We start from the raw sequence: 25,333 nt of genomic DNA, 5'->3' as shown, positions 1-25,333 counted from the left end.
AGCACAATTGCAGAAGTGGGAATCAATCTGAAGAAAGATACCTGAGAAATCCCAGAAGTAATACATTTGGGGAGGGGAGAATGTTAAGTACTGGAAGATTATGTAAGAAGGCTCTTACTGTGAGACAATATGAACATTCATCAATTATGACTAGAAAAGGAATTGATTGTTGTAGGTGGATAACACAGATTCTTCAAAGAAGGAAATGAACACACTGTGTAGGAAGCTGCCGTGTGTAACCACAAAAGGCATAGTTGATTATCTAGCCCCTATATCTTAGACCTTGTAGCTGCAAATAGACCAGGCCTTATCGGTGTCAGCATAGGAATAGGGACTAATGATCATGATGTCATTATAACAATTCTGGTTACAAGGGTTAACAAGTCAGTTAAGAAAGCTAGGAGTGTTTCCGCTAGAAAGAGCAGGTAAGCAGGTGTTAGCATCTTACTTAGACAGTGAATTGACGTCACTCAGTTCCAGTACGATGGACGTAGAGGAATCATGGGAAAGGTTAAGCAAACTATAAGTCGTGATACGGAGAATTAAGTGCCTAGTAATTGGAATAAGGTCAGAATACCCACAATGGTTTAACAACAAGATTCAGAAAATGCTGAGGAAGCGGAGGCTGTTGCACTCTCTGTTCAAAAGAGAATGCACAAATTACGACAAGCAAAGGTTAGTAGAGATTCATGTGTCCGTGAAAAGATCTATGCATGACACGTACAACTACTACCACAGACATACCTCAGCAAAGTATTTGGTAGAGAATACAAGAGGTGGTCCCATGTAAAATCACTAAGTGGGTCTACACCTTCCACACAGTCACTTGATCAGTCTGGTGTGTCAGTTGCAGATAGAAAAACGAAAGCCAATGTTTTAAATTTCATGTTTACAAAATCTTGCACACAAGAGAATTGTACAAACATACCATTGTTTGGCATTGAACAGACTTCCATATGGATGACACAGTAGTAACCATCACTGGCGTACTGAAACAACTGAAAGCTTTTAAAGCCAGGGTGTATACGTGGACAAGGAAAAAAAATTCCCAGATTTCTCCCGGATTTCCCGGTTAAAAATACACTTTCTCCCGAGTGAAAACATACTTTTTCCCTGTTAACCTTTGAATGATTATGGTTTTATACACGGGAGTAGAATTTCCCGGTGCTTTTTAAAAGTAAACACAGCGGGGAAAATGCGTGTTGGAAAGATCTTTGATGTGGAGCAACATGTACGCTGCATATTTTCGTATTACGACAGTATAAATTTGAATCCCACCAAACACCACATGTTACTTTCCGAAGCATTGAAATAAAGACTGAGATGCGCTTTTTAAGCCACGTGATTTCACCAGCAGATAACAGCGGGTATTCAGAGCTTAGGAGGCGTGATGTAGTCAGCCAATAGCAACATCACTTTTAAGTAGCACGAACACACAAACAGAAAAAGTTAATGGTTTAAATTAATTTACATAGTGGTGCTACACGAAACGCAAAGCTTTCACATGTAATATAGGTCTGTAAAATTAATACGCTGCAAGAGAAGCTAAGCTTTCCCATACAATGTTGGTCTTTTATACACGTATTACAATTTAAGATACATCACACAAATGTGATCGTAAAATATTTAATAACGGCTTAAATGTCTGATCTTCTGGGCTCGAAATTCATCTAAATGGCTCGTCATCAAAGAGTTGATTTTTAACTGAAAGTCAAAAGCTCTGTGATTTAAGAAATTCATTGTACATTATCTCACATAGCTCCGTTGTAACTGCCAGAATGGTACTTTGATGGTAACGCTTTTCAAACCACCATTCGGAATATTTTCCCGCAACCTGTTAGAAATAGGTTCGCTTCCGCAGTTGCCAGAGAGCGCCAGATGACTGGCGTCACCGCGCTTGCGCAGCTACAATGTCGCAGGGAGCCCGTATGTTCGGACGTGTAAAACATTAAAAGATCGTACATTATGTCACAGAAGAAACAAGACGTCAGAGGATACTCCAAGAGCATAGGAATTTCGAGGCCCATACTAAACTGTGCACATTTAAAGTGCACATTTGTATGTCCATATTCCCAGTTAAGTAGGCCACGACCTGGTATTAAGCTTTTCAATGTGGTTTTCGGGATGTAAATTTTCTTGGAGTACCAGTACTGCGTTATCTCATATTTGGTTCTTTATTATGGCATAATGCCATACATGCTAGAAGTTAAAAACGTGCACATGAAATGCAGCGAACAGTGTGTGGAATTTAAAAGAAAATTTCTTTACCAAACCGACAAAAATAACTTCATTGTTCTGCAAGGCAATTAATGCTTGACTGTCAGAAAGGTGGAAATCAGAAATCTGTTTTGTTTTCATTTGACTTGAGAGCAGTAAACGAAGAGGAAACAGCAAAATCACTAAATGTAAACACAGGTGAGGTGGAGACTACCCACTGTAACTCAGACCGCTCTGCGCATCAGCCCTGGATCTAAGATATTTCTGAACTGGTGCAATACTCGGCCATTTCCTTGAGCGTTTGAGATTGGAGGGGGGGGGGGGGGGGGAGATCAAATTTTCAAAAAATACGTTCATTTTGTAGTGTACATCTTTCTGAAGAGTCTGATGCATAAAACGTGTGTTCGAGGAAATGTAAGACATGTTATTTGGTCGTAAGTGTGCCAAAGAGCAGTGCCTTGCCTCCTCACACAGCATTCTTCTATCGCACGTAACTGTACTTCGCTCTATGGAATTGAAACATGTATAATTTGTAATGGATGCCATCAAACCATATTCAGGACAGTGGAAATTAAAATGTCATGTGGCGCCACTCTTGCTTACAACTGGCCAGTTTAACATCCTAACCCTCTTCAGAAAATTTGCACTCTTTATTCCCTATCAGCTAACAACTTGCTGCTTTGTGTGACATAAAATTAAATATAGGATACATAAAGCCAGTAAAGAAAGGGACAAGCAAGATGATACACATTTCTTCAATCCTTAGCTCCTAGAACTTTTTTCTCTCTAATATTGCTACAGCTTTACATGGCATGATTTCCTTTCTTTGAATAGATCTATTACCTCATCAAAGTTCGTCAAATGTTTTGCTACATGAAAAGTCGAAATGTCATCGTCTAATACTGAAGAAGCTGTTAATGCAAATAATACCCATAACTGGTGGTGTTTCCCGATCTGATTACGTCTATTTTGTCACACTCTGCTAGATAAAACAAAATAGGCCTTCCTAATACCGCAAAAATTGTAATACACACCAAATAAACGAGACTGTTTCGGCACAAACGGTCTTTTTTGTAACGACAGAATGTAATTCACAAAGTACCAATATCGAATTTCTTTTAGGCCTACTACAAGCGAAAAGCCTTACGTTAGGAAATAGATTCACACTTCATTCACATGCTCCAGTTTCTCAAGTATGAGATCGAAAAGTAGTAGTACGAATTTTTATACAAACTTGGAATCGTCATGTTGTTCCATAATTTATGTGATGTCCCCGTTTCTTCTCCTTCCTCGTTCTAACAAACAGTTCTGTTATCACTAATTCTGTAACTATTCCTGCCAATGTCAAAGCTTATTCGCAGGTTAACTCCACTAACTCCGCCAGAATCACCGGTTTAGTTATCCCGCGATTATTCTCCGGTTAGGCATTGCTAAATTTTCGTACAACACGTTTTCCGCGCTTCTTCCAGAATAGAATTTAAAGCGCCTGCTAGCCGGGGACTGTACAACTGGCCCTTACTAGTATAGCGATCTAGCCAAAATTTCATTTTCTTAGATACACCGAGAAGGTAATACACAATCTTTCATAGCTGTTATTTGTTTATTTCCACTCCTGTAGTCTGAATCCATGGATTTAGCTAGTAATTATAACAACGCTCATCATTCGCAAACCCAACCAATCATACAATCAGACAGCAGTTGGCATTCATCCGTTCAGCCTTACTCCGCTCAGCTTGTATAGCCCCTTTTGTCTGTAGGAAAGTTTGTTTCTACATGCAACAAGGATTCGCCTGACATAGGCATTATGTACACTATGCAAGCATTCAAAAATCAACTTACGCTTCATTCAGAAATCAACTTGGAATGTGTTCAAAAACCGACAGGGATGCGTTTCAAAGTCATATGAATAATCGGTAGACTTATGTCTGCTGGACGCTAGTTGCTTTGTGAAACAAGGTTTTTCCCCCTCAATAGTATGAACTTGCCCCCCACCTCCCTCCCAGTTCTGGGCCTGCAGCGCATGCAAGAATATCCAGAATTCTAAAAAATTCCCGGGTTTCTCCCGGATGAAAATTTCCCAGGTTTTTCCCGGATCTCCCGGGTCATATACACCCTGAAAGCAAATAAGTCACCAGGTCCGGATGGAATCCAAATTCAGATTTTCAAACAGTACTCTTCGGCAATGACCCCTTACCTACCTTGCATTTATTGTGAGTCTCCCACCCAGTGCAAAGTCCCAAGCGCCCAGAAAAACGTGTAGGGGACTCTCATATACCAGAAGAACAAAAGAATGGGCCCGCAAAATTACAGATCAATATCCCAAACATCAGCTTGCTGCAGAGCCCTTGAACATATCTCAGTTCGAATATAATACATTTTCTTGAGACAGAGAAGCTTACGTATATAATCAGCATCGTTTAGGAAGCATTGCTAGTGCAAAACTCAGACTGCCCTTTTCTCACATGATATACTGAACACTATGATGTGCAACAGGCAGATTCCATATTTCTAGGTTTTCAGAAAGCATTTGACAAGGTGCCCTATTGCCAGCTGTTAACAAAGGTACAAGCATATGGAATATGTTCACAGATATGTGAATGGCTTGAAGACTTCTTAAATAATACAACCCTGTATGTTGTCCTTGACAGCGAGTGTTCATCAGTGACAAGGATATCATCAGGAGAGCCCTACGTAAGGATGATAAGACTGCTGTTGATCTCTATATATATAAATGATTTGGCAGTCAGGGTGAGCAGCAATCTGCAGTTGTTTGCTGATGATGCCGTGGTGTACGGTTAGATGTCAAAGTTGAGTGACTGTAGGAGGGTTGAGGACGCCTTAGGCAACATTTCTCGTTGGTGTGAAGAATGGCAGCTAGCTCTAAATGTAGAGATACGTAAGTTAATGGGGATCAGTAGGAAAAACAAACCTGTAATGTTCAGATACAGCATTAGCACTGTCCCACTTGACACAGTCATGTCGTTTGCAATCTAGGCATTGTAAAGCAATATGAAATGGAATGAACATGTGAGGACTGTGCTAGGAAAAGCAGAAGGCTGACTTCAGTTTAGTGGGCGAATTCTACGAAAATATGTGTTATCTGTACAGGAGACCATATGTAGGATGCTAGTGCAATCTATTCTTGGGTACTGCTCGAGTGTTTGGGATCCGTGTCAGGTAGATTAAAGTAGGGCATTGAAGCAATTCACAGGCGAGCTGCTAGATTTGTTACTGGTAGCTTCGAACGACAAACAACTGTTGTGAAGATGCACAGGAACTCAAATGCTAATCCCTGGAGGGAATGCAACATCATTTTGAAGAACAATATTGAGAAAATTTAGAGAACCAGCATTTGAAGCTGACAGCGGAATGATTCCGCTGCCTCCAACATACACTGCGCCTAAGGACCATGAACAGAAGATATGAGAAATTAGGGCTCATGTGGAGACAAACAGATAGTCGTGTCTCCCTAGTTCTATTTGTAAGTGGAACAGGAAAGGAAATGACTAGTAATGGTACAGAGTACCTTCTGCCACGCACTATACAGTGGATTGCAGAGTATCGATGTAGATAATTAAGACGTCTTATGATAATGGAACACAAATTTTGGAAATGCATTGGAAGAAGTTATCGTGCCTTTAGTGTAAGAAAGAAGGTTTTTCACAATGGTTGGGAGCAGGTGGTCCTACAATAACCTCTTAAAGCTTACAGTATATGCTGAAATATGTCGTATAAATTGTTTTCTCACAAGCAGCCCTCTTACTCCTGCCTTTTACTTGCACCACAAATTTAGTTTCCACTGGTTGCACTACTGATGACTCCATTACTGGTGGTTGCTGTCATTCTTAACCAATGTCTACAACAAAATGTCCGCAGCCTCTCTGTCTACATAAAAATCCCTGTCCCATCATCACCATACTCACAGTTCACCACTTTAAGTCTTACGTTTTTGGACACCAGCATTCCCCATGCCCTCTTTGCCATAGAATACTAACTTCCCATTGTCCTCCATATCAATCCATCACATTCTTCCTAAACTATCTGGACAATCACATTTTAATTAATTATTATTTTCCTTTCAATTTCACATCTTCAAAGAAATGAGCAAAACTGCCACAGGTATACCCACTTGACTTTCCTATGCAATTCTGTAGATGATTATCCAGCAGAATACTTCCTATTTTCACCCAATGCCTTAAATACATAGCCTGATCCATTTTCATTCACATTATCTTCATAATCTTTACAAAGACGTGCACTGATCTTTTCTTCACAGCCGCAGTGCTTAGTCCCAAGGTTGTTTCACCTGCTACTTCTCTGTTCCGTGAGTCACTGAGCTACAGGTCTATCTGCACATATGATGGCTACACAAAAATCCCACTCCTCATCACAAACAGTAACCACCTCTAGTACTAACACAATGAGAACTTTCTGCCTTTCTAAGACAATTACACTAATAACCCTCCACTACAAAACTGAGGGCGACATGCACAAAATACAATAATAAAAAAATTCCTTCCCTACAACTTTGTATGTTTAATATTTTCAGTAATGGGAATCAAAAGTTATGTAATTACGCTGATAATGCTGCAGACAAGCTTTACAAACAAAGAATATCCTGCTCACTTAGTCAATTAAGCCAGTAACTCATTATGCTGTTCCTGTTCTTTGTCAGGCAGTCAACAAGTCATTTCCAAGCAGACAACTATGTACAAGAACTATCCCACAAACTATCTTTAGATCCAGGGACATCACAAATACTTCTTATCCAATCAAATGTAGGGCATATGTGAAATCAGTCGTGTCTTATACCAACCCTGTTAAAATTATTAAACAGCAAATTTGGCTCTGGATGGCGCTCAGGGAATCAGAGCAGATGACATAAGCAGAATGTCAGTGGCGGTGGATGTAAAGAACATTCTGATAGAGGGCAAATAGCTCAGCTGTGAAGACCATGGAGCCGGTATTTGAAACTGTGTACCCCGAAAATAAAAGAACACCCGACACCGTCATTAGTCTTACAGCCATCTGTATAAATGAAGATCGTATTAATGAACTTCGAACGGAGTTTTAATGAACTTCGAACGGAGTTTGACAAACTGCGAGTGGTATACCGAAGCTGGGGTAACCTCCTTTGGGAGCGAGTTGAGGTCAACAAAGTGAACGCGAACTTGAGCACGGAGCCAAGGTGGCGTTTGGCTGTCGCCTTCGCTAAAGGTTGCAGGGAGTGGAAAATCAAGTTGCTGAAGGAGGCGACGAAAGTGAACTCCAGGGGGTAGCAGGTCAGATACATACAACCCGTGTTGACGGTCGAGAGAGCCGTCAAAAAAAAAAAAAGGAACAATGATACGGATGGTCGGACATTGATAATAGCCGACAGACATACTGACAAAGCAGTATATTGTGCCGGTAGGTTAGTGGCAATTCACCGGCGTCAGCATGAAGACTCTCGATAGGACTAGTATAGAACGCTCCGATCGCAAGACACAACCTCTGGTGTTGTATAGAGTTGAGGCAGCATAAGATGGACGACCGTGCAGAGGAGTATTGAAAGCTCCCATAATCCAGCTTTGAGCGGACGATCGACCGATATAGGCGAAGTAGGACGGTTCGATCCACTCCCCACAACGTACCGCTGAGAACACGGAGGACATTTAGGGAACAGGTACAACGGGCAGCCAAATACGACACATGTGGAGACGAGCTACGTTTCCTGTTAAATGTAAGACCTAAAAATTTTGTTGTCTCCATGAATGGGAGAGCAACGGGACCGAGATGTAAGGACGCTGGGAGAAACTCTTTATAGTGCCAGAAGTTAATACAAACCGTCTTCTCGGCAGAAAAACAGAAGCCACCGGCGACACTCCAGGAGTAAAGACGGTCAAGACAAGTCTGAAGACAGTGCTCCAGGAAACATGTACGCTGTATAATTAATACAATTTGCCATTGTAGGGTGGCCCTTAAAGGTGCGTAAAGCACGTCGACGGCCACGTGTAGCGTCTCTACATGCTGCAGTCCACCAGGAGACCGGTACGTGACATGGAGAAGAAGTAGTATGAGGGATGGAATATTCAGCAGCAGTGAGAATGACTTCCATGAGGTGTGCGACCTGACTATCGCAGCTTGCAATGTTATGATACTAAAATTTCGTCCTGGAAGAGAAGAGCCCCCAGTCTGCTTTGCAGATGTTCCAACTAGTTGAGCATGGAGATGGGGTATGATGCAGGAGACAGATAACACAAGGGAAGTGGTCACTCGAATACATATCAGAAAGAGCGTACCACTCAAACCTACCTGCTTTAGCTCATTCAAATTTGGAGGTTTGATACCGTTTGGCCGCTGCGAGTTGTGAGAACGGTGGAAGTAGGACATTCACACGTATGTGAAAATATGTAGATAGACAGTGCTATTCAGTGCCAGCAACTCTGCAATTCATACAGATCACTTACCATGTATAGATAAAAAATCTACTCACCAAGCAGTACACACACACACACACACACACACACACACACACACACACACACACACACACCAAGGATTTAACTTTTATAAGCTTTAGAAGCCAGTGGCTCCTTCTTCTGGAGGAAGAGTCGAACGGCAAGGTAGAGGGGTGAAGGAAAAGGACTGGAGAGGTTTAGGGAAAGGGGTACAGTTTAGACAAGTCACCCAGAACCCTGGGTCAGGAAAGACTTACGGGATGAGGTGAGAAGAAAAGACTGATTATTGGGGATTGCATCAGGCAAGATTTGAAAACCTGAGAGATTAAAGGTGGAAACAGGGTAATATGCAAGACAGACATTACTACTAAAACATTGTGCACTAGTTAATAAGTGTGTTGTATGTAACAAAGGTGAGAGGGGGGACAGCGAAAAATGGACAAGTCAGAAAATTTATTCATTTCCGTGTCCGGTCAGCATTTCCAGACGGTAGCAACTCCGACGACCTCGTTGTTTCCCTCAATCAGGTCCTGTGTTGTGCAGGGTGTTGTGTTGTTCCACACTCACAGGACGTATCTCAATCAGCTGGAAGAATGCCCCATTTTCCCATGTTGGTCTGGCAAAGAGACAATTGAGTGATCTCCAAATAGGATAGGGCAAGGCATTTCCTGGGGCGGTGAATAAACACTGAGACAGAAGGAATTAAAGTAAATTAAGGCCAGGTGGGTGGTGAGAACCAAGGACATGTTGTAGTGCTAGTTCACACCAGTGAAGTTCTGAGAAACTGGTGTCTGGGGGAAGAATCCAGATGGTGCTTGTAATGAAACAGGCACGTAGGTCATGACTGTCATGTTGTACAGCATGCTCTGCAACAGGATATCGTGTGTTGTCTGTATACGCCATCTGCCTATGCCCATTCATCCAGACTGATAACTGTGTGGTAGTCATGCCGATGTAAAAGGCTGAACAGTGTTTATTTACCAGCTGGTATATGACATGTTGTTTCACAGGTGGCCCTCCCTTTGACAGTTACAGGACTGAAATAGGAGGATGCATAGATCAAGTCTCGCAGTGGGGACAGTCACGGTGATAGGAACCAGGGTAGGGAGATGGGTGCAGAAGGCTACATGAACAATGTATATTGGTTAGAGAAGTGTAGAGAGTGCACTCTCATTTCGTGTGACCTTCCTGCATTCAGCATGGCAGAAGTGTACATCTTCAATATGTTAGATTTAGCCAATGTTGATGTGTTTAACACAGTTATGCTTCTTGTATATTACCACATCGATATTCTGAATCTGATCTCAAAGAAGTGCACCTTGAATTATATAATTTATTGCTATGGTGCGTCATGAAGCATGGTGCTGTGAGAACCCATATTACCCAATGTATGGTACCTGTAATTCCACTTTTTCACCAACGAAAAATCCAAATCATTGTCACATTGGGTATTTTTTCGGTAGTACATTTTCCCACTTATTACATTCAAAATCTGTGATCCTTTCAAAAACATGTGAATGAGCTTCTATTGTACTTTTACATCAATTAAAGTTTGTTTTGATTAGTCAGAATACATTAAAAATAAAATTTTCTTAACGCACCCCCCCCCTCCCCCCGTTTCTAGGTGGGGTGTGTGTGATGTGGAGATTTGTTAAGGGTCATCCAATACCTGGGTAAATACTGCAACACGACAAGTCATACTGGCGTATTAGTTGTATTGGTAAAGTGCCAAGTTTGAATCGCACACATGGTTGGCATGGGATGGCTACGCACCTATCGTCTGATGGAGGTAGTGCTGGGTTTGCATTTCTCAACACTCAATGCATCGCTTCCGCTGAGCAAAGTGCAGACCATGTCACTGATCTGTCAACAAGAGGTAATTAGCAATTGAGAAGCGGCTCAAATTGTTTAGCGATGCGGAGGGAATATGAAAGAAACCATTCTGTCACGTTTTAAGTGATGTAGCAAAACCACAGAAAACATAATGCTTAATTATAAGATGTGGAAGTGGAGAACCCAGCCCCTCATGAACGGGAATATCGTACCTCAACCACAGACACCTTACTCAGTGCCTGAAATCAAAATCCAGGCCCATAACCACTACCACTTTCTACAGTTGCATGAAACTTGATCAAAAATAATTATCTTGTGCTTAGTCTAAATGCCTTACCTGTCAGGGTTGTATTCCAAAGCATTCCTGCAAAGAAGATCAATGTCATCTAGAAAATCTTGAGCACAGGAGTAACGATGTAGGTCTATTTTTGTCATCATTGTCTCCAAGTCCATAGGTTGCTTGATGATAGCAAGATAGTCGGGAACTTCTTCTATGTCTACTGGTTTTGTAAACATGTAGAACCTGTTAAATAATAATAATAATAATAAACTGACATGGAATACAAAGAACAAACAAGGAACATAAAAATAACAGTTGATCTAGAATAAATAGACCTAAACTGAAACAAACACCAGAACACACAGCCCCAAGGAAAAAAATACCAATGGTGGAACAATGAATGTGATAAAACAGTGGTATACTGTCACCAAGCATGGTGAAGGTACCAGACACGTGATATGGAAGAATCACACTTTAGACTTTGAGAACAAAGAAAGATAACCCAAAAAATAATAAGAAGGGTTAAACACCAATATCAAAAAGATATACTAATAATAATAGAAACAAATGGCAATAAAACAAACTCAAGGGGTTACTACAAAATATTTAGCACGTGATAACAAAGATATGATATGCCAGCATTAATGTTAAATGAAAATAAATAATACAATGGCCCATGTTGTTGTGGTCTTCAGTCCTGAGACTGGTTTGATGCAGCTCTCCATGCTACTCTATCCTGTGCAAGCTTCTTCACCTCCCAGTAATTACTGCAACCTACATCCTTCTAAATCTGCTTAGTGTATTCATCTCTTGGTCTCCCTCTACAATTTTTACCCTCCACGCTGCCCTCCAGTGCTAAATTGGTGATCCCTTGATGCCTCAGAACATGTCATACCAACCAATCCCTTCTTCTAGTCAAGTTGTGCCACAAATTTCTCTTCTCCCCAATCCTATTCAATACCTCCACATTAGTTATGTGATCTACCCATCTACTCTTCAGCATTCTTCTGTAGCACCACATTTCAAAAGCTTCTATTCTCTTCTTGTCCAAACTAGTTATCGTCCAAGTTTCACTTCCATACATGGCTACACTCAATACAAATACTTTCAGAAAAGACTTCCTGACACTTAAATCTATACTTGATGTTAACAAATTTCTCTTCTTCAGAAACACTTTCCTTGCCACTGCCAGTCTACATTTTATATCCTCTCTACTTCGATCATCATTAGTTACGATGGCCCATAGCAGTAGACAAATACAGAAGTTCTAGTAGAAACAATTAACAAATTACTAAACTGCGAAGAGCCTGCAGAACTATTTCAAATAAATTCAGACATCCCTATTAACATTGTGCCGTCCGGTGACCCCACACTGGTGTCCTGTGCATAGCATCGTTTAGTGGTTGGCGATGCCAGAGGGTGTTGTGAGCATAGTATCGCACAGTGGCTGGAGACAGCACTTTATTATTTTTTGCCTTCTGTTGGTGTTTTGTTCATGTAACAGTAAGTTACACACATCAACCAGTTTTTTTGTTTTTATAAGTACTTGTGCCCTTTCATCATGGCAGACTAAAGAGACGATATGATGAATGCCCAGACATCTTGCCTGATGTTCTGGATGACTTGGACAATTGGGAAGAAGCCACTGGATATAAAAAAAATGAAACTGAAGCAGAATCATTGGAACATAGTGAAATACATGCAAGAAGAATTTCGCAAACGCTATGGTTGCCACCTGATTCAGATGAATTTGACAAAGAAGACAGTGCACAGTGGTCAGACTGATTTACTGAGGACCAACAACAAATTTGAAGGATCACCAGGTACAAACATATTTCCCCAAAGATACACAGAGCATCGAAGATATATATCGCCGGCAGACAGGCACAATGAACAAAACACACAAACACACACTCAGAATTACTAGCTTTCGCAACCGATGGTTGCTTCTTCAGGAAGGAGAGGGAAAGACGAAAGGATGTGGGTTTTAAGGGAGAGGGTAAGGAGTTATTCCAATCCCGGGAGCGGAAAGACTTCCCTTAGGGGAAAAAATGGACAGGTGTACACTCGCACACACACACACATATCCATCCGTACATACACAGGTGTCTGTGTATGTACGGTGTGTGTGTGTGTGTGTGTGTGTGTGTGTGTGTGTGTGCGCGCGTGTGTGCGTGTGCGCGCGCGAGTGGACACCTGTCCTTTTTTTCCCCCTAAGGGAAGTCTTTCCGCTCCTGGGATTGGAATGACTCCTTACCCTTTCCCTTAAAACCCACATCCTTTCGTCTTTCCCTCTCCTTCCCGAAGAAGCAACCATCGGTTGCGAAAGCTAGTAATTCTGTGTGTGTGTTTGTGTGTTTTGTTCATTGTGCCTGTCTGCCGGCACTTTCCCGCCTGGTAAGTCTTGGAATCTTTGTTTTTAATATATTTTTCCCATATGGAAGTTTCTTTCTATTTTTTTGATGGCTGTGTGTGTGTGTGTGTGTGTGTGTGTGTGTGTGTGTGTGTGTGTGTGTGTGTGTGTGCGCGCGAGTGTACACCTGTCCTTTTTTCCCCCTAAGGGAAGTCTTTCAGCTCCCGGGACTGGAATGACTCCTTACCCTCTCCCTTAAAACCCACATCCTTTCGTCTCCTTCCCTCTTTCCTGAAGAAGCAACCGTCGGTTGCGAAAGCTAGAAATTCTCTGTCTGTGTTTTATTTATTGTGCCTATCTACCGGCGCTTTCCCGCTTGGTAAGTCTTGGAATCTTTGTTTTTTATATATATATATATGGAAATGATCTATTTGAATATATTAGCAATGAAACCAACAAGTACTACAGTCAGAATTGCAATAGAAGGAAACTGGATTTAAAAAAAAATGCCAAATTTGTAGACTTTATGGGACCCGAACTTAGAAAATGGTCTGGAGCTGCTATCCTTATGGGGGGGAAAAAAAAAAAAAAAAAGGAAGAAGATTATTGGTCAACGAATCCGTTGATACACACACCGATATTTCACAAAATGATATCCCACAACCAATTCAGACAAATATTTTTACATTTTCCCAACAACAACAATAAACCAGATAATGCCACCCAGCTTTACAAAGTGCAATTCGTAATTCATTATTTTTCCAGAAAGTTCAAAGAAACGTTTAATCTAAATCAAAGCATCTCAATTGATGAAGGAATGACACCGTGGCAGGGGCGGTTAAATTTCAAAGTTTACAATCTGTCGAAAATTACGAAATATGCATACTCATTTGGATGTTGTGTAATCCGAGTACGGGATACATCTCCTAATTCAAGATATATTCTGACGCTGGACAGCTTTTAGCAAAAACAGTGATGGAACTATTGACATCATCTGATGGAAAGTGGCATCATCTCTGCAAGGATAATTATTATAACAGCGTAGAACTTGCAGTGTTACTTGAAAAGAAAATCAAAGTTTGTGGAACAATACGGCAAAAAATAGGATTTTTGAAAATATTAAAGTTGGCAAAAGTAAATGTGTGTGGATCCTGCCATCAACGGAAAGGTGACAAGAGGCTGGCGACAAGCCAAGTAATCCGAATTAGCGCTGCCGGTACCAAGTGAATAAATTTGTACTAGACGTACAGAAGGCAAAGTGTTAAAACACCAGCAGAAAATATATAAACCCATCTGCAATCAACGAAGGCTACAAAGATTTGAAAGGGCTCAAAAACTACAAAGCAAGTGGAAAGATCCAACTTTTGTGAAACAAATTAAATCCCATCAATAAAAGAGGAGTTTTCAATATTGCATATAAAGCAATGTCAAGAATTCTATACAAGAGTTATAAAGTTCAACTTGAACTGGAACTAGGAGAATACCATGGAGGTTTCAGACCCTAGAGAAATTGCCCAGAACACATTATCACTTCGAAACTGGTAATGGATTATTACAAAAGAAGACAAAAACAATAAGACTTCAAAAATGCTTACAACTGTATCTACAAGCTATTCAGTGATGAAGACACTCAGGAATTTCAATCTCCAGTCCAAATTAATAAAAATGATAAACTCTAAAAAAAAAATCTAATCTAAATTCACGTTCGTAGGACAAACATCTGAGCAGAGAGAGAGAGAGAGAGAGAGAGAGAGAGAGAGAGAGAGAGAGAGAGAGAGAGAGAGAGAGAGAAGAAGAGGGGTTAAGACAGTAAGATAGTTTATCACCATTACTTTTTCAAGTGCACTCTTGACTACGTGATGAGGGAGTAATACAACGAAGATTTAAGAACATAAGAATAGCAACCATGAAAGATCAAATGAACATAAATTGCTTGAGATTTGCGAACAACTTAGCATTACTAGCTAATAACATCCAAGAAACCAAAATCAAATAACAAGCCCACAAAATATAGGATTCCAGACATCATTAGAAGAGACTGAGATAATGATAGTAGATCCACCAGTAAGCAACAAGAAAGTAAAGATAGTGAAATAACTTAAATACCTACGACAACTTACTACATATAACTTGGGTGAGAAATATGAATGGCAAGAAAGAACTAATGATAAAAGCTCAAAATGAACATGGTCTACATACAATAAAAAATATGTCAATCAAAACTACAACATTACAGGATGGTGGTTCAACCAGAGGTGATATACTGAAGTGAAACTCTCTTCAAAATCCCCCAGAAAAACAGAAGACACATATTCCTAAAAGTAGAGGGACAAAATAACTAGGACACACATACATGAGAAATATCAAAAAGAGTGACAATGGCAGATAGTGATAAATGAAAGTAAACTGGAGTCCATTACAAATACTATACGGGGGAAAAAATGATCTGTTTTCTTCAGTCAGTCACATTATTGGGACATCAGAAGCAAGTTTGGCAAGAAAAATTATAGAGAAATTTTGGAATGAAGCAATAAATAGGATGGATAAAAGAAATGAAGCAGCGTATGAAAGCTAGAATTAACTCTGTATGATTTGCATAACAAAACAAAAAATTTAAAGGAACTGAAAAACATAAAAATTAGATTTAATTTAAAAATAGACAAATGACAAGCAATAAAAAGGGTATTTACACATGACGAACGACAAAAAATGCCAGAACGAATGGGAAGATACTGGGCAATTCAGAAATAAACCTACTGAAGATGATGATTAGAAAATTATTGAACGAAGTGATACAATGAGGCCATAAAAGAAGAAAAACAAGAAGAATAAATAACAAGTATTGTACATTTATATAAGTCAAGACAATGGAGCACAATTTCAGAACTTGACGTAGGATCAGGAATGAAAAACTCACTGGCGGTTACGAGCAAGTTTGGCACATATCTCTCTCAGAAATATGCGCAATTCCCTTAATGTGCCTTCCTCCTTCTCATATAGTGCCTTCTGTTCTTCTTCTGAAAGTTTACGTGGTTCAGGTGGTGGTGCTACTGGCAGTTCAGGAAGTGGGGCAGCTGCAAGAGAAATTTTTCAGGTAACATGTGCAAGCTGAAGAGGACTGTAAATGATTTATCTTTAATGTGAAATGGTAAAGGTCCTGAAATATGTAAAAATCAGAGAAAAATAACACTGATTTATTTGTGTACATTGCAGGAAAAAACATTTCACTGTGTTTTTAAATTTTCTAACCTGCTTTTCTCCTAGGCTTTGGGTGCCTTAATGGAACAACAGTAAAAATGGGTGCAAAGAACGCTCTTCGTTTGGCAGCGTTTGGTTTACCAACTTTAATTACTTCTCCACGATAGTCACTGAATAACTCCTTCACCTAAAAAGAACAAAGAAACAGACTATACAATGAGTAATGTCCATTTCCAATGCTATGATGATAATCAGCTAATAATTTTTTGTCATTAATTTATATTATATTTTTGATATAATAGATTTTTGAGTGACATTACATACAGTATGCGACTTATTATTGGGCAAAAGTATACAAACACAGAGCAAGAAAAATTACAATCCATTCTTATTAAACTGTTACTACATGTATAGCACAAAATCAGAGAGGAAGATGTGCATATCAGAACTGCTTCTTTTCATGAATACCATGAAAGTCTTCCGAAACCTAAATATTCTCCTCATCTTGCTCATGCCACATAAGAAATAGGCGAGGGAGGGAAGAGGGTTTGATTAGTCATCTCTGGAAATAAAAATAAAATGGAAGATGAATAACCCCCACTTTTCCCAGAATCAACTTTTCCTACAGTTTAAGACATTTTATCACCCCCATCAAATTTCTTATGTTCACCTTGTTAACTTGCACCCAATTTGCATTAACATATTCATAGTTTTCCCATTACTTATGCTTAATGAAATAATGTTCATGGGGGGGGGGGGGGGGGGGGGGGGGGGAATGTCATGTCTCATATAACCAACAGAAAATGACACTGGCATGGCGTAGGCCTTCACAAAGTGTTTGCAAATGTTGTGCAGTTAAGTTGCTTGACATCAAGGCGCTCTACTAAGCTGATCTGAACCACTAAATGTCTGAACAATTCATGCTTTATCGCCTGCTGCTGCTGCTTTACATGGTGTGGTAGCTGAAGGTTTCTTTCGAAAATAAAAATTATAATGACCGATCACAACTGTTTTCAAACTGTCTATTGCATACGCACAGTTTCGTAATCATTGTGATCATCATGACACCTTTCAGTTTCTCGAATACATATTTCACATGTTTCGTTGTTTGGCCACATGTAGCATAGTTGCTGCCTCTGCTCTCTTGTGTTGCTGAGAAGTTCTGGTTTAAATAATGAAATAGGGCATCAGTTAGATATTCCCCCCCCCCCCCCCCCCCCCCTTCCTTAGCATGACATGTTTGAAGAATTTATTCTCCTTATCAAGTGCAAATATTTATGTAGGTACTTTTTGTAATGTTTCACAAACAAATAATGTGAGTGATGGTTTGTGAAAGTATGGTTTTTTGCATAATGGGCAAGGCACAGTACCATATAATTCAAAAAGAGAACCAGATTGCTAGAGACGCAGAACACACATGAAAACATCGCGCAAAATACAGGGTGTATTTCTGAAACTAATAAACACATAAAATGAATTCTGTTTTTTGATGAATGGGAAACTCAAAGGGTTTTCTCTCTCTCTCTCTTTTTCATAGGTGTTCAATATGCCCACCTTGAGATGCACAACATATGTCAATGCAGTATTCAAATTGCTCCCACACTGAAGCGAGCATGTCTTGAGTTACAGCTTCCACAGCTGCTGTTATGCGATGTCCAAGTTTATTCATTGTTGTTGGTAATGGAGGCACATAAACAGTCTTTTATAAACCTCTATGAGAAATAATTACTTACAGTCAGTTCCAGTAACCTTGGAGGCCAGTAATGTAAGGCTGAATCATTTGGTCCAGCACAATCAATTCATTGTTCAATAATCCTCGATTTAAAAATTCCTGCACTTCCACATGACAGTGTGGGATTCCCCATCCTGTTGGTAAATGCAGGCTTTCTAGTTGGTCTCCAACAGTGGGGAAAGTAGTTCTCAAGCATATCAAGATATGTGCTTCCTGTTAACAGTATTCTCGCCAAAGAAAAATGGACCCTACACCTTTTTCTGTGAAACTGCATAAAACACATGAAATTTTGGAGAGTCTCTACATGTGGTTGATCCTTACTCCATATTATTACATTATTACGGTTCACCATTCCATTTAAATCGAATGTTGGCTTGTCACTAAATAATATATGTGGAAGAAAACTGTCATCCTTTATCTTCCCAAGAACGAAATTACGGAACTCCACATGATGTTGTTCGTCACTCTCGAAAAGAGCTTGCAGTAGCTGAATTTTGTTTGGTTCCACACCAGACAGACATCAGGGGTATGCTGAGCTCTTGAGGTGCACGGCTAACGGATTTCTGCGGACTCCTCGTGAAGCTATGGCGGATGCATTCAACATCTATGTCAGACACTCGGGAATGACACAGTGATTTATCTTTAGACAAACAACACATTTCTCGGAATTGTTTATGTCACTGTCTAATGCTCTGTGCTGTAGGAGGATCCACACCATACCTAGTAGAAAAATCATGCTGAACAGTTATTAATTACCCACACTGCGCAGAATGTAGAACACAAAATGCTTTCTATTGTCCCGACAGCATTTTTACTAAAACTGAAGTGGGTGTACACTGCTGCTACCTATACCTAGCAGGAACCATGTAAATTTCGAGGGTTTGGTCTTTCCAACACTACATGGTTCACGCACATATCTCAAACAACATAATAGTATGATTTTTTTAAAAAATTGCATAGTTCTTTTTGATACAACCTGTACTTTGTATTTGCACTTGACAATATGAAAGTCTCAAAGTGCATCATGCTAAGCATAAAAAATACACAACTGGTGCACTGTTTCATTATTTAAGTAATGAACGATGCATCTGTGAGCTTTCCAGAAATATTTCACTTCTGTATTACTCGATGAGTTACCATCAATTACTACAAACTGTGACCTCTCTGACAGGAAATCACAAATCCAGTCACGTAACTGAGATGATGTTCCATAAGTAAGCTATTTCACTACAAGCCTCTCTTGTGGTACAGTGTCAAAAACCTTCTGGAAATCTAGAAATATGGAATCAATTTGAAATCCCAAGTCAATAACACTGAACACTTTGAGCAAGTAAAGAGCAAGTTTCATTTCGCAAGAGCAATGTTTTCTAAATGTGTGTTGGCCGTGTGTTAATATACCATTTTCTTTGAGTAATTCATAACGTTCGAACACAACATATATTCCAAAATTCTGCTGCTTAGTGACATTAATGATATGGGCCTGTAATTTAGTGGATTACTCCTACTACCTTTATTGAATATTGGTGTGCCCTGTGCAACTTTCCAGTCTTTGGGTACGGATCTTTCATCGAGTGAATGGTTAAATATGACTGATAAGTATGAACTATGTATCAGCATACTCTTTAAAGGAACCTGACTGGTATACAATCTGGACCAGAATACTTCTTTTTATTAAGTGACTTAAGTTGTTCTACTGCTCTGAGGATATCTACTTCTACTTCTACGTTACTCCTGTTGGCAGCTGTTTGTGATTCAAATTCTAGAATATTTACTACATCTTCTTTGGTGAAGGAATTTCGGAAGGCTGAGTTTAGTGACACAGCTTTGGCAGCACTGTCTTCAATAGCACCTCCATTGGTATTGTGCAGAGAAGGCACCGATTGTGTCTTGTTGCCGGCATACATCACATACGACCAGAATATCTTTGGATTTTCTGCCAGATTTCGAGACAAAGTTTTGTTGTGGAAACTACTATAAGCATCTCGCATTGAAGTCTGCACTAAATATTGAGCTTCTGTAAAAGATCGCCAATCTTGGAGATTTCGCGTCCTTTCGTTGGTTCTGCAACAGTGTTCTGACCCGTTTCGTGTACCGAGGAGGATCAGCTCCGTCGTTTGTTAATTTATTTGGTAGAACGCTCCAAATTGCTTCCGACATTATTTCTTTGAATTCAAGCCACATCTGGCCTACACTTACATTGTTGATTTGGAAGGAGTGAAGACTGTCTCTCAGGAAGGCTCAAGTGAATTTTTATCTGCTTTTTTGAATAGGTATATTTTTCGTTTATTTTTGGAGGATTTAGGGGTTACAATATTCAATTTCGCTACAACAGCCCTCAGTTCACTAATCCCTGTATCCATTTTGATGCTCATTATTAGCTCAGGATTATTTGTTGCTAAGAGGTCAAGACTGACGTACAAACTTGGGTCAGGGTGTGTGAAGTGACCACAAGAGTGCTCCTGCTATCATACGAAATTGCACGAGGTGCACGTCCAGTGTGCCCAGCACACAAGCAGGTTGATTGCATCCCTCAACTGGTCGCCTCCTAATCCACACACAGCTATCACTGGCACCGAGGCAGAACTAGCTTTCATCAGGAAATACAACAGACCTTCATACCGCCCTCCAACGAGCTCTCGCTTGACACCACTGAAATCGAAAATGGCTGTAGTTAGTGGTCAGTGGAACGCACGCTACTGAGTGTCTGGCTCAGAGCTGTCTCTGAAGTAACCAATTTGCAGAAGTTCATCCATTTAATAGTGGTACCAACTGCCGCTCAAATTGCTGGTGCAGATGTAGCAACACGCACCAGAGCCATACGCCAAATACCGTGGTCTTCAATCCCGGTAGTGCCGTGTGGCTGTCTGGAGTCCAGTCTTCTTCTGACTGCATATTCTCGTGACCAGAGCTGTCAGCTACCATGTACAGTGGCTATGTTCCTGCCAAGTCTTTCTGCAATATTGCATAAGGAACATCCAGCTTCTCGTAGCCCTATAACACAACTTCGTTCACACTCAGTGAGGTATTAATAATGGTGTCTTTGTCAACTCAAAGCCATTCTGGACTAACATCAACTTGCCATATACATTCCCAAAGACAGTTTACTCACGACTATTACAGCACGTATTTAATAAAAACCTGATTTGCACTGTCATAGTGGTGCTGTTAGTGCCACTCTTATATGACCGATGCAAATTTTGAACTGACATCATCTTTCAGGTGTAGCACACCCGTTTGTGACTTTTCTTCTTCTCAGTTCAGGATACACCCATCGAAAAATGAGCCCACATATTTCCTTCACAGTGGTGGTACTTGAAGAAAAAAGAAGAAAGATTCAAGATGGTACTCTTCTCAGGTGTGCAGCAGGATAATTTAGTTATCTTGACCAGTGGGTTCTTTTAATTAGTGTTCTACTAGCAATACCTCATTTTGACTATTTCTTCTTCTGATGCACTACTAGTTCATAGCGCTGTTGTTCACGCACATGTAACGGGCTGGCCGTGCAGGTGCAGATTCTGTTGGAAACGCAGTTCTAGTGACGTCTAACAGTGTACTCATCTGACGGTGGCCAGATCACTACATTATCCTGCTGCACACCCAAGAAAAATATCATAAATCATAATGCCGGAAAAATCTTTGTAATCACAAGGGAAGTTAACAGTTTAACGTACTGTTGACAAAAAGGTCACTGAAGATGGAGCACAAGTTTGGATTACGAAAGGGTGGGGAAGGAATTAGCCGTGCCATTTTCAAAGTAATCATTCCATCATTAGCAATAAGTGATTTAGGGAAACCATGGAAATCTGGATGCCAGATGGGAATTTGAACAGCCATTCTCCCATGCAGAAAGTTGGTCCCGTAGTGGGTGCAGTCCCCCGCCCCTCCGCCCTCGATCTTGTGATACGCACTTAAGAATTAATTTAAGAGCCACGTATTAGCTAGAAAGTGAAAACTTCACATTCATACAGCACAGTGCATATTTGCAATCTGAGCTCTTCATATGATTTAAGTGCAATAGCAACTTCACACGCCTACAGCTCGACATTTAATAGCGATTCTTGAAACTTTGATCATATGCTCTCACAGAACAGTTCGAGTCTTCCATCAAGTGGCTGGCCAGTTCATGTTTTTCAGCATTTCCAAAACTATCTTCCATGGACCAAACAATCCAGACCATTCCTGCTGCCCATCTTCGTATACATTCAATATCCCGCATAAATTATTTTTCTTATGTGACCCATGAGCATTCCGTAAGCAATCTTCTTTGTAGACTAACTGCATTTTCCCAGTATCCTATTAATGAACCTAAGACTGTCGCCTGCTTTGCATATAATACAACTGTTGTGATCATTCCATTTCATATCACAACAAGCTTTTACAATTAACTTAAAACTGACTCACTGTAGTGACAGGACATTGCATTTTTTAATTTTGTGAAACACACAATTTTACATTTCTGGACACCTACATAAAGTTCCACATATTTCACCAATTTGAAATCACATTAAGATCTGTCTGAATATTTGTGCAGTATTTTCAGGTATTACTTTATTATAGATAATTGCATCATCTGCCAAAGAAATGGGGTTATCTCTACATATAAAAGGCAATGTCCCAACTAACTGACTCACTCCCAGACTCATCACCACCCAGCCCAAACCACTAAGGATAAAAACTTGAATTTTGCACAGCGTATTGATCTTATACTGCCGGTATCGAATAAGAATGAATCTTTCGATAGTCCCTTCCTTAGGTGGTGAAACGGGATAAAGGCTTTGTGGAAATATATCGCTGTTAAGGAATTTTGAAACTAGAACTACAAAAATTCGTATCTGGTTTCCTGGTTAAAAAAAAAAAAAAAAATCGGCACCCCTAAGGTGGTGAAATAGAGAAAGAAAGGTTTTATGAAAATATTTTGTTATTAAAGCATTTTAAAACTAAAAAATTTGGCTTCTCGGTTAGAAATAAAAACTACATGTTTCACTGTTTTTTGAAATTCAATCCCTAAGGGAGTGAAACATTTTATGAAAGTATTTCAATGCGATAGCATTTTTGAAGCTAAACCTTCGAAAATTTGGCTTCTCAGTCAGAAAAGAAAACTTACATGTTTCACTGTTTTTGAAAATTAGACACCAATGGGGGTGAAGTAGGGCCAGACTGATTCATCATTGCCCAGCCCAAACCGCTGAAGACAAACTTGAAACTTGAAGAGTGTGTAATTCTCACAGTGTAGGCACTGTTTAAGTAAAAAGTGTTCAAAATTTCACTCCTAAGGGGGTGAAATACGGGCTGGAAGGCTTTTTTAAAATATGCTGCTGTAAGGGCAATTTGGAAGCTACAGTTACAAAAAATGGTGCTTCTTTTCTCAGTCAGGAACAAAAAATATTAAATGTTTCAGCATTTTTGGTAATTCAGCCACTAAAGAGGATAAATAGCAGATGGAAGGTTTTTGAAAATAAATTATTATTAAAGAACTAAAGAATTTTTGAAACTACATTTAAGAAAATTGGTATTTGGCTTCTTGATTGGAAATAAAAAAAATTGTGTTTCAGTGTTTTGGGAAAACCAACCCCCTAAGTGAGTGAAATAGCAGATGAAAGCTTTTATGCAATTATTTCATTATGAAAGCATTTTCGAACCTACATCTACAAAAATTTGTTTTGGCTTCTCTGTTAGGAATTAAAAAATAAATAAATAAAAATATGTTTCATTGTTTTTAGAAATTCAAACCCCAAGAAAGTGAAACAGAGGATGAAAATTTTTTGTAAAAAGAGCTAAATCTCTGGAAACTGATATTTCACTTCTCAGTTAGATACAAAGAAATATATAAATATATGTTAGGGATGAGAGTTTCTACAGAAATCACCACAAGAGCGCAACAGGTGTGGTAATTAAAAAACTTTCACTCCTGTTACCAGAGCTGCTTTATGGTCAGAAGTACATTCAGAAAAGACTATGTCTCTATGGTCTTAATTGGTATGAAAAGTTTAGAAGCAGCAGGTGCAAGCTTGTTATTAACATATTCAGCTAAATCATTAATGTCCAACATAGGCAGCAAGAACCCAAACACACTTCCCTGGGGCATGCCTCAAATTACTTCTGCATCTGTTGCCTACAATCCAAGATAACATGTTTCTGCATCCTACCAACCAAGGAACCCTCAAACACACCCACAAATTTTTATTTGATATCCCACGAGATCGTACTTTCATTAATAACTCTTGTTACAGTACTTAGTCAAATACTTTTGAAAAGCCAAATATTGCATCTACTTGACTGCCACGAATCATGTCTTTCAGGATGCCACTTGAGAGAAAAGCACAAGTTCAGTTTCATGTGACAGATATATGGTTGTTGGCATGGGGGTCACTCTGAGACAGAAATGATGCTCAAAACTATTGTACAACATATTTGATATCTATCATCTTCCTTGCACATGGGTTGACATGTGCTTTCAATGGGCACAGATTTTTGTTCAAGGGGGTTAGCTTGGCAGCAAATTATGTATAGAATCTGATATGGATACCACCATGCCCTGGGGCCTTGTTCATTTCTACTGATTTAACAATACTTTGACAATGCTGACATTTGTATCCATCCGTCATATTTATAGAGGTGCAAGAACGAAAATGGGCTGTCCTCCTGGGTCCTTCTTTCTAAAGGAATATTTGAAGATTGAGTCAAGGACTTCTGCTCTTGTTTTTCTACACATAGTTTCAGTTCTCCCGTCATCTATGAGTGTCTGGCCACTGACTTTAGTACCAGTGATAGCCTTTACATATGGCCAAAATTTCTTAGGGTTTCTTACGAAGTCTGTGAATAAGACTCTGGTACATTAATTGTCGAAGGCTTCACAGATTGCCTTACTGACATACAAACAAGTTTCATAATGTCTCTCTCTATCTAACACATTGTTTTACAACTGTAGTGCTCTAGTTGCATTTTTTTATAGGACTGTGTCCACAGGGAGCATATAAAATGGAGGGTCCACCCATCACGATCAGTTATACTACATACATATTTACACAGTTCTTGGTTATTTATTTTTCTAAATTTGAGTAACAGAAGTTCTACTTGCCGATGCCAAGTCATACGTTTTCAGTTTTTCTTCGAGATGAAACTACTGCCCTCTTTTCCACATTACTGAACCTGTGAACCCTACTATGTTTCAGCTGCACTTAGTCTTGATCACAATTTACTTATTACTACGGTGACTGGTTTTAACCACTACTGTGGTCATCTTCAGACCAATGACTAAGAACCTCCTTCTGGTGGTAAAT

General features: G+C 39.7%; 1 protein-coding gene across 2 annotated transcripts in view; it reads right to left on the bottom strand.

Moving 5' to 3' along the window:
- LOC126279024 (ATPase family AAA domain-containing protein 2-like) overlaps nt 1–25,333 on the bottom strand; it is a 215,332-nt gene that overhangs the window by 68,595 nt on the left and 121,404 nt on the right. For both annotated transcript variants that reach the window (XM_049979414.1, XM_049979415.1), the window contains 3 exons: nt 16,373–16,508; nt 16,041–16,197; nt 10,828–11,013 (listed from right to left, as the gene is read on the bottom strand). In XM_049979414.1, the coding sequence (XP_049835371.1) occupies nt 10,828–11,013; nt 16,041–16,197; nt 16,373–16,508 (479 nt within the window). The remainder of the gene's footprint in view (nt 1–10,827; nt 11,014–16,040; nt 16,198–16,372; nt 16,509–25,333) is intronic.

Source organism: Schistocerca gregaria, chromosome 6, assembly GCF_023897955.1.
Source record: "Schistocerca gregaria isolate iqSchGreg1 chromosome 6, iqSchGreg1.2, whole genome shotgun sequence".
Classification (NCBI taxonomy): Eukaryota; Metazoa; Arthropoda; class Insecta; order Orthoptera; family Acrididae; genus Schistocerca; species Schistocerca gregaria.
This window is presented reverse-complemented; position numbering and strand designations above follow the sequence as displayed.